The 8,949-nt window shown below is 58.2% G+C and overlaps 1 protein-coding gene across 1 annotated transcript; it reads left to right on the plus strand.

The window, feature by feature from the left end:
* Positions 1-1,059: 1,059 nt before the first annotated feature.
* Positions 1,060-6,306, plus strand: LOC136786734 (uncharacterized). The gene is made up of 4 exons (XM_066981412.1): positions 1,060-1,123; positions 1,392-1,501; positions 2,672-2,906; positions 3,332-6,306. The coding sequence occupies exons 1-4, from the start codon at positions 1,060-1,062 to the stop codon at positions 4,438-4,440; spliced, it is 1,518 nt and encodes a 505-aa protein (XP_066837513.1). The 3' UTR covers positions 4,441-6,306.
* The last annotated feature ends 2,643 nt before the right edge of the window (positions 6,307-8,949 follow it).

Here is an 8,949-nt window from a genome sequence, read left to right on the forward strand (position 1 = left end):
TTAAGGTGAAGGAGAGGCGGGGGCTCTAATTGTGGAATCGTGTGTTCTCCCAAACAATCACTATGTGTATTGAGGCCCTGCATCCCAGGATGTGGCTGATCGTCTCTAGTGGATTCTAAGTAGAGTAACTGCTTTTCTCTCCCTGTGCTTCTGTGCGGCCTTTTTTTTTTCCCACTTCCTTTTACCTTTAATTAAATCATCCTTATCTCAGACCTTGGGCCCTTTGTGTTGTTTGTTCTCCCCCTTTTTCTTTGAGGAGGGGGAGTGAGAGAGCGGCCGTGGTGGACTTCAGCTGCCCACCCGAGTAAAACCACCACAGAAGGATGTTGAGTTGCTTGAGTATGTGCAAAGAGCAACAAAGCTGGTGAAGGGACTAGAAAGCAAGTGTTATCATCAGCATCTGACGGAACTGTTTTTTTTTTAGTGTAGAGAAAAGGAGGCTGAGGGGAGACCTGATCATTCTCTGCAGCTATCTGAGAGAAGGTGGCAGCAAGGAGCTGTTGGTCTCTATGATTCTATGATTCCATGGTTAAACACTGGACAGCTTTTCCCTCTGGTCCTAAATGGGGCTATTTTCTTGTGCAGAAGAGGTGAACTGCTGAAATTGTTTGCTGTGGAGGAACCACTAGTTTCGCGGGCGGTCAATGTGGATGATTGAGTTAGAGATGATTTATCATGTGCCTGGCCAGGTGATCAGTTCCGAGGCAGTCGTGATCTGTAGCAGAGCAGGGGCTTGCGGCATGCGGGTGGCTTTCTGCATGGAGGCCACTCGGGTTTTCTGCATCCAGGCCTCTCGAGTAATCCGAGGGAACCACCAGGCACCTGCCGGGGCGCCGCGCTCCTCCGCCGCCCCCGAGCTGCCCCGCGCCCCGCCCCGCGGCCGCCTCCTCCTCCGCCGAAGGGGCCGCGGCCCCGCGGGGGGCGGGCTGGGCCGGGCCTGGGCGGGCGGAGCGGTGGGCGCTGCCCCGGCGAGGGCCCGACTTGTGGTGCGGGCAGGAGCGGCCCGAGCGCGGCCCCGCTCTGCTCCTGTCCGCCTCCCGCCGGGCGCGGCAGGGCCCGATGGCGGCCGGGCTGGGGCCGCGGCTGCTGGCCTTGGCCTTGGTCTTGGCCTTGGGGCCGGCCGGTGAGCGGCGGGCGGGGAGGGCAGCGGGGCCGGGGCCGGGGCCGGTGTGTGCGGGAGAGGGAGGCTGTCGGGGTCGGGGACGCTTTGGGAGCAGCCCCGTCTGAGCCCCGAGGAGGGCAGTCGGGGCAGTGCCCCTGGCCAAGGGTTTTCTCGCGAGTAAGGGGGTTGGCGGCTGAGGCTGTGCTGGGCTGGGGTTGCTGGGTTTTCTGGTTAGCATCCTCTTCTTTCTGTGAGCACACACTGCCCCACTCCATGTGCTCTCCTGCAGGTGTGTGGGCACAGTGGAGGCTGGTGGAGTCTGGTGGAGGTCTGCAAGCAGCTGGGAACTCTGTGAAGCTCTCCTGCCAGGGATCCGGATTCACCTTCAGTTCATTTGCTGTATGGTGGTACCGTCAGGCACCCGGAGGCAGTCTCGAGCGGGTGTCTTACATCGGTGGCCTATCTGGTACTACAAAGCAATATGGGGCTGCAGTAAAAGGTCGAGCCACAGCCTCCCGGGACAATTCGCGGGCCGAGTCATCTCTTTCCCTCCACCATCTGCACGTGGGGGACTCAGCCCGCTATTTTTGTGCTGTTCGCACAGGGACAGGAAATCCAGCAGGTCTTTAACAAAAACCCCTTTGCAGGGCATGGCGAAAACTGTGTGAGCTGCAGGGCTGGTTTTGGCTGTGTCAACTGTACGCTGCTCCCAGGGAGCAAAGGTGCATCACTGTACACCACAGATGGCCCTGTCCTTTCTGCAAGAGTTCCTTTCTCTTAATCACTCCTTTCTCTGAAGTCTCCAAAGCAGTATTGTAGTCTGAGGAGGATGTTCAACATATTTCTGGTCACCAAAGCAGCTTGCCTACTTTACCTGCCTGCAGCCCCTCTCTGCCTGCCTTTGGTCTCCTTCTTCACTTGGGCTTTAGAAAAAATGTTGCCTATTTCCATTGTTATTCCCCTCAGTGACCCATCCCTAGGCCATTTCCATGGGCTGGAAAAAGAAAAGCAGTTGTGTGAAGAGCTGTGCTGTGACTTCAGTTGCGTTTCAGGGCAGTGAGATCCAAGCAATGAAGTCTGCATTGCGGGGCTGAGCATAGTACACAGAGACCCTGCGATGCACTTACAGGTCCAGCGCTTCTTATATTTACATGGCCTGTCACCAGCAGCATCCCAGTTGGCAGTACTTGCTCCAGACAAGGGCCAGGGAGGCTACTACAGCCCTAGGCCTGTACAGTCGCTGCAGACAATGGGATTGCTGAATCTCCTGCAGTGTGCCCAAGGTCTTTCTCTAGGAGATATTCCATAGAAGATAGTACAGGAGGGGTTGGGAGACTCCCTTGTTGCTCAAAACTCTTCTCTCCCACCCTAGCCTCAGGCTATGGCTCATGCTAATTGCACTGCAAGTACCCAGGAGGCAGCAAGCAGCTGCAGTGAACCTGTCCAGAGGAATAGGCTAAGCTCTGGGGAAATTACAGGCAAATTCACTTTGGCAGTAGGCTATGAAGAAGAACAGATATGCCTGTGCATGCCAGCCCTCAAGAAAAATCCACACACCTTGTCCTGTAGGCAAATTCTGTTGTTGATAGAATAGAAAGAAGGGATGCCACCCAAAGGGACCTGGACAAGCTTGAGAAGTGGGCCCACGTGAACCTAATGAGGTTCAACAAGTCTGAGTGCAAGGTGCTGCACTTGGGCCAGAACAATCCCAGATGTGAGTACAGACTGGATGAAGAACTCACAGAGAGCAGCCCTGCCGAGAAGGACTTGGAGGTTCTGCTGGATGAAAAGCTCGGCATGAGGTGTCAGTGCGCGCTTGCAGTCCAGAAGGCCAAGTGCACCCTGGGCTGCATTAAAAGAGGAGTGGCCATCAGGTCGAGGGAGGTGATTGTCTCCCTGTAATCTGCCCTTATGAGGCTCCACTGGATCGGCACTGGTTCAAACACCATCTTCTTTCCTGGCAATTAGCATCTGGGGCACCCCTGCTGATGGGTGGGTTGTCAGTCCACAGACACTTGATGGTGAGTCTGAGTCCACACCAAGAGCACGTGGCTCCTTCTATTGTTCCTTTTCTTATGCCTCCTGCTCAGTCCTTTCAAGTCAATTAATAGGGAATTTGGTGCTCGTGATGAGCTTGTGCTTAGCTTCGTGTCCTGGTTGTCTCCCTCTTTCTCCCTCCCTGACACTAATGGCAGTGCTCAGGCTGCGAGTGGAGCAAGAGCTCCTGAGCACGGGTGTTTGCAGCTGCAGGATGGCAGAGGGGAGCCTCTCACTGCCGGCTCTCGTGGGCACAGCAGGCAGCGAGCGGCCGAGCACCTTTTCGGTGTGGCCCCGGCGCGGCACTGCCGGGTCCCTCCTGCCGGGCTGCGCGGGGCTCAAGGCGGGGGCAGGGCCGGGAGGCCAGGGCCAGGAGCCTCCCTCCCTCCGGCTGCCGGGGCGCCGCGCTCCTCCGCCGCCCCCGAGCTGCCCCGCGCCCCGCCCCGCGGCCGCCTCCTCCTCCGCCGAAGGGGCCGCGGCCCCGCGGGGGGCGGGCTGGGCCGGGCCTGGGCGGGCGGAGCGGTGGGCGCTGCCCCGGCGAGGGCCCGACTTGTGGTGCGGGCAGGAGCGGCCCGAGCGCGGCCCCGCTCTGCTCCTGTCCGCCTCCCGCCGGGCGCGGCAGGGCCCGATGGCGGCCGGGCTGGGGCCGCGGCTGCTGGCCTTGGCCTTGGCCTTGGCCTTGGGGCCGGCCGGTGAGCGGCGGGCGGGGAGGGCAGCGGGGCCGGGGCCGGGGCCGGTGTGTGCGGGAGAGGGAGGCTGTCGGTGTCGGGGACGCTTTGGGAGCAGCCCCGTGTGACCCCGAGGAGGGCAGTCGGGGCAGTGCCCCTGGCCAGGCGCTTTGTCGGGAGCAACGGGGTTGGCGTTTCTGGCTCAGGCTGTGCTGGAGTTGCTGGAACTTCCAGAGAGCATCGTCCTCCGTCTGTGAGCACACACTGCCCCACTCCCTGTGCTCTCCGTCTGCAGGTGTGTGTGCCAAATTGAGTGTGGTGGAGTCTGGCGGAGGTCTGCGAGCACCTGGAGACTCTGTTCATCTCTCATGCCGGGTATCCGGATTCAGCTTCAAAAATTATTATGTCTTGTGGTACCGTCAGGCACCTGGTGGAAGTCTCGAGTGGGTGTCCTATATCCGCTATGATGGTAGCAGAATACAGTATGGCAAAGTGGTGGAGGGCAGAGCCACAGCCTCCCGGGACAATTCCCAGTCCAAGGCTTATCTGTCCCTGCATGTCCTGGTCCCCCAGGACTCAGCCCACTACTTCTGTGCAGTTCACACAGGGACAGGAAATCCAGCTGAGCTTTAACAGAAACCTGCTCCCTGGGCTTCTCGCCTTCTCTAAGTGTGGCACTGCCACAGAGCACAGGGAGGAGCAGCAGAACTGTATTGAGCTGCTGAAGAGGGCAGAGAATTGCCTTCAGCTCAGCCCTTTCCCACATTGCCTGTAGGGGCACATGGGATCAACAGCAGTGTCAGGGGCAAATGGCCAGGTCAGCTGGAGTGCAGCAAGAAGAGCTGCACAGGCTTCCTCATGAAAGGAAGTGCCGAGTTCTGCTTTTCGGTCCTAACAACCCCATTCCGTGGGATTGACGGTCATAACAATCCCATTCAGACTTGGGGAAGAGTGGATGGAAAGTGTCCTGACAGAAAAGGACCTGAGGGTTTTGTTTGACAGCCAGCTGAACATGAGCCAGCAGTGTGCCCGTGTTACCAAGAAGGCCAATCTCATCAGAAACAGTGAGGTCATCAGGAATGGGGAAGTAATGGTCCTTTGGGATGTGGCTCTGGTGACAACACATCTCGGATATTGTGTTCATTTTGGTCCCCTCACTACAAGGAGGTGTGCTGGGTCTGGCTGGGATGCTAACTTTCCCTGCAGCAGCCCATACACTGCTGTGCTCTGCACGTGGAGCTAGAAGAGCGCTGGTGTCACACCAGCGTTTCATCTCTTGCTGCCCAATAGTGGCACAGCGTCAGGACTCCCTCCAACCCCTCAAGAGCCAGCAGGCTGGGGGTGTGTAAGTGATGGGGAGGGGACATCACAGGGGCAGCTGACCTAAACCAACCAAAGGGCTATTCCATGCCATATCATGTCACCCAGCAATAAATGTGGGAAAGGTGAAGGAGAGGCGGGGGCTCTAATTGTGGAATCGTGTGTTCTCCCAAACAATCAGTAAGTGTATTGAGGCCCTGCATCCCAGGATGTGGCTGATCGTCTGTCATTGATTCGAAGTAGAGTAACCGCTTTTCTCTGTCTGTGAATCTGTGCGGCCTTTTTTTTTTTTTTTTTCCCAATTCCTTTTCCCTTTAACTTAATCATCCTTATCTCAGACCTTGGGCCCTTTGTGTTGTTTGTTCTCCCCCTTTTTCTTTGAGCAGGGGGAGTGAGAGCGGCCATGGTGGAACTCAGGTGCCCACCCGAGTAAAACCACCACAGAAGGATATTGAGTTGCTTGAGTATGTGCAAAGAGCAACAAAGCTGGTGAAGGGACTAGAAAGCAAGTGTTATCATCAGCAGCTGAGGGAACTGTTTTTTTTTTAGTGTAGAGAAAAGGAGGCTGAGGGGAGACCTGATCGTTCTCTGCAGCTATCTGAGAGAAAGTTGCAGCAAGGAGGTGTTGGTCTCTATGATTCTATGATTCCATGGTTAAACACTGGACAGCTTTTCCGTCTGGTCCTAAATGGGGCTATTTTCTTGTGCAGAAGAGGTGAACTGCTGAAATTGTTTGCTGTGGAGGAACCACTAGTTTCGCGGGCGGTCAATGTGGATGATTGAGTTAGAGATGATTTATCATGTGCCTGGCCAGGTGATCAGTTCCGAGGCAGTCGTGATCTGTAGCAGAGCAGGGGCTTGCGGCATGCGGGTGGCTTTCTGCATGGAGGCCACTCGGGTTTTCTGCATCCAGGCCTCTCGAGTAATCCGAGGGAACCACCAGGCACCTGCCGGGGCGCCGCGCTCCTCCGCCGCCCCCGAGCTGCCCCGCGCCCCGCCCCGCGGCCGCCTCCTCCTCCGCCGAAGGGGCCGCGGCCCCGCGGGGGGCGGGCTGGGCCGGGCCTGGGCGGGCGGAGCGGTGGGCGCTGCCCCGGCGAGGGCCCGACTTGTGGTGCGGGCAGGAGCGGCCCGAGCGCGGCCCCGCTCTGCTCCTGTCCGCCTCCCGCCGGGCGCGGCAGGGCCCGATGGCGGCCGGGCTGGGGCCGCGGCTGCTGGCCTTGGCCTTGGTCTTGGCCTTGGGGCCGGCCGGTGAGCGGCGGGCGGGGAGGGCAGCGGGGCCGGGTCCGGGTCCGGTGTGTGCGGGAGAGGGAGGCTGTCGGGGTCGGGGACGCTTTGGGAGCCGCCCCGTCTGAGCCCCGAGGAGGGCAGTCGGGGCAGTGCCCCTGGCCAGGGGTTTTCTCGCGAGTAAGGGGGTTGACAGCTGAGGCTGTGCTGTTCTGGGGTTGGTGGGGCTTCTGGTTAGCATCCTCTTCTTTCTGTGAGCACACACTGCCCCACTCCATGTGCTGTCCTGCAGGTGTGTGGGCACAGTGGAGGCTGGTGGAGTCTGGTGGAGGTCTGCAAGCAGCTGGGAACTCTGTGAAGCTCTCCTGCCAGGGATCCGGATTCACCTTCAGTTCATTTGCTGTATGGTGGTACCGTCAGGCACCCGGAGGCAGTCTCGAGCGGGTGTCTTACATCGGTGGCCTATCTGGTACTACAAAGCAATATGGGGCTGCAGTAAAAGGTCGAGCCACAGCCTCCCGGGACAATTCGCGGGCCGAGTCATCTCTTTCCCTCCACCATCTGCACGTGGGGGACTCAGCCCGCTATTTTTGTGCTGTTCGCACAGGGACAGGAAATCCAGCAGGTCTTTAACAAAAACCCCTTTGCAGGGCATGGCGAAAACTGTGTGAGCTGCAGGGCTGGTTTTGGCTGTGTCAACTGTACGCTGCTCCCAGGGAGCAAAGGTGCATCACTGTACACCACAGATGGCCCTGTCCTTTCTGCAAGAGTTCCTTTCTCTTAATCACCCCTTTCTCTGAAGTCTCCAAAGCAGTATTGTAGTCTGAGGAGGATGTTCAACATATTTCTGGTCACCAAAGCAGCTTGCCTACTTTACCTGCCTGCAGCCCCTCTCTGCCTGCCTTTGGTCTCCTTCTTCACTTGGGCTTTAGAAAAAATGTTGCCTATTTCCATTGTTATTCCCCTCAGTGACCCATCCCTAGGCCATTTCCATGGGCTGGAAAAAGAAAAGCAGTTGTGTGAAGAGCTGTGCTGTGACTTCAGTTGCGTTTCAGGGCAGTGAGATCCAAGCAATGAAGTCTGCATTGCGGGGCTGAGCATAGTACACAGAGACCCTGCGATGCACTTACAGGTCCAACGCTTCTTATATTTACATGGCCTGTCACCAGCAGCATCCCAGTTGGCAGTACTTGCTCCAGACAAGGGCCAGGGAGGCTACTACAGCCCTAGGCCTGTACAGTCGCTGCAGACAATGGGATTGCTGAATCTCCTGCAGTGTGCCCAAGGTCTTTCTCTAGGAGATATTCCATAGAAGATAGTACAGGAGGGGTTGGGAGACTCCCTTGTTGCTCAAAACTCTTCTCTCCCACCCTAGCCTCAGGCTATGGCTCATGCTAATTGCACTGCAAGTACCCAGGAGGCAGCAAGCAGCTGCAGTGAACCTGTCCAGAGGAATAGGCTAAGCTCTGGGGAAATTACAGGCAAATTCACTTTGGCAGTAGGCTATGAAGAAGAACAGATATGCCTGTGCATGCCAGCCCTCAAGAAAAATCCACACACCTTGTCCTGTAGGCAAATTCTGTTGTTGATAGAATAGAAAGAAGGGATGCCACCCAAAGGGACCTGGACAAGCTTGAGAAGTGGGCCCACGTGAACCTAATGAGGTTCAACAAGTCTGAGTGCAAGGTGCTGCACTTGGGCCAGAACAATCCCAGATGTGAGTACAGACTGGATGAAGAACTCACAGAGAGCAGCCCTGCCGAGAAGGACTTGGAGGTTCTGCTGGATGAAAAGCTCGGCATGAGGTGTCAGTGCGCGCTTGCAGTCCAGAAGGCCAAGTGCACCCTGGGCTGCATTAAAAGAGGAGTGGCCATCAGGTCGAGGGAGGTGATTGTCTCCCTGTAATCTGCCCTTATGAGGCTCCACTGGATCGGCACTGGTTCAAACACCATCTTCTTTCCTGGCAATTAGCATCTGGGGCACCCCTGCTGATGGGTGGGTTGTCAGTCCACAGACACTTGATGGTGAGTCTGAGTCCACACCAAGAGCACGTGGCTCCTTCTATTGTTCCTTTTCTTATGCCTCCTGCTCAGTCCTTTCAAGTCAATTAATAGGGAATTTGGTGCTCGTGATGAGCTTGTGCTTAGCTTCGTGTCCTGGTTGTCTCCCTCTTTCTCCCTCCCTGACACTAATGGCAGTGCTCAGGCTGCAACGGGAGCAAGAGCTCCTGAGCACGGGTGTTTGCAGCTGCAGGATGGCAGAGGGGAGCCTCTCACTGCCGGCTCTCGTGGGCACAGCAGGCAGCGAGCGGCCGAGCACCTTTTCGGTGTGGCCCCGGCGCGGCACTGCCGGGTCCCTCCTGCCGGGCTGCGCGGGGCTCAAGGCGGGGGCAGGGCCGGGAGGCCAGGGCCAGGAGCCTCCCTCCCTCCGGCTGCCGGGGCGCCGCGCTCCTCCGCCGCCCCCGAGCTGCCCCGCGCCCCGCCCCGCGGCCGCCTCCTCCTCCGCCGAAGGGGCCGCGGCCCCGCGGGGGGCGGGCTGGGCCGGGCCTGGGCGGGCGGAGCGGTGGGCGCTGCCCCGGCGAGGGCCCGACTTGTGGTG

This window comes from Anser cygnoides, chromosome 22, assembly GCF_040182565.1.
Source record: "Anser cygnoides isolate HZ-2024a breed goose chromosome 22, Taihu_goose_T2T_genome, whole genome shotgun sequence".
NCBI classification, from domain to species: domain Eukaryota; kingdom Metazoa; phylum Chordata; class Aves; order Anseriformes; family Anatidae; genus Anser; species Anser cygnoides.

Excerpts from the sequence above, each read along its gene's own strand:
- LOC136786734 (XM_066981412.1), top strand. The coding sequence starts at position 1,060 with ATGGCGGCCGGGCTGGGGCCGCGGCTGCTGGCCTTGGCCTTGGTCTTG. Across the intron at positions 1,124-1,391 it reads CTTGGCCTTGGGGCCGGCCG|GTGTGTGGGCACAGTGGAGG; the intron begins GTGAGCGGCGGG and ends GCTCTCCTGCAG. Across the intron at positions 2,907-3,331 it reads TGAAAAGCTCGGCATGAGGT|CACGGGTGTTTGCAGCTGCA; the intron begins GTCAGTGCGCGC and ends AGAGCTCCTGAG.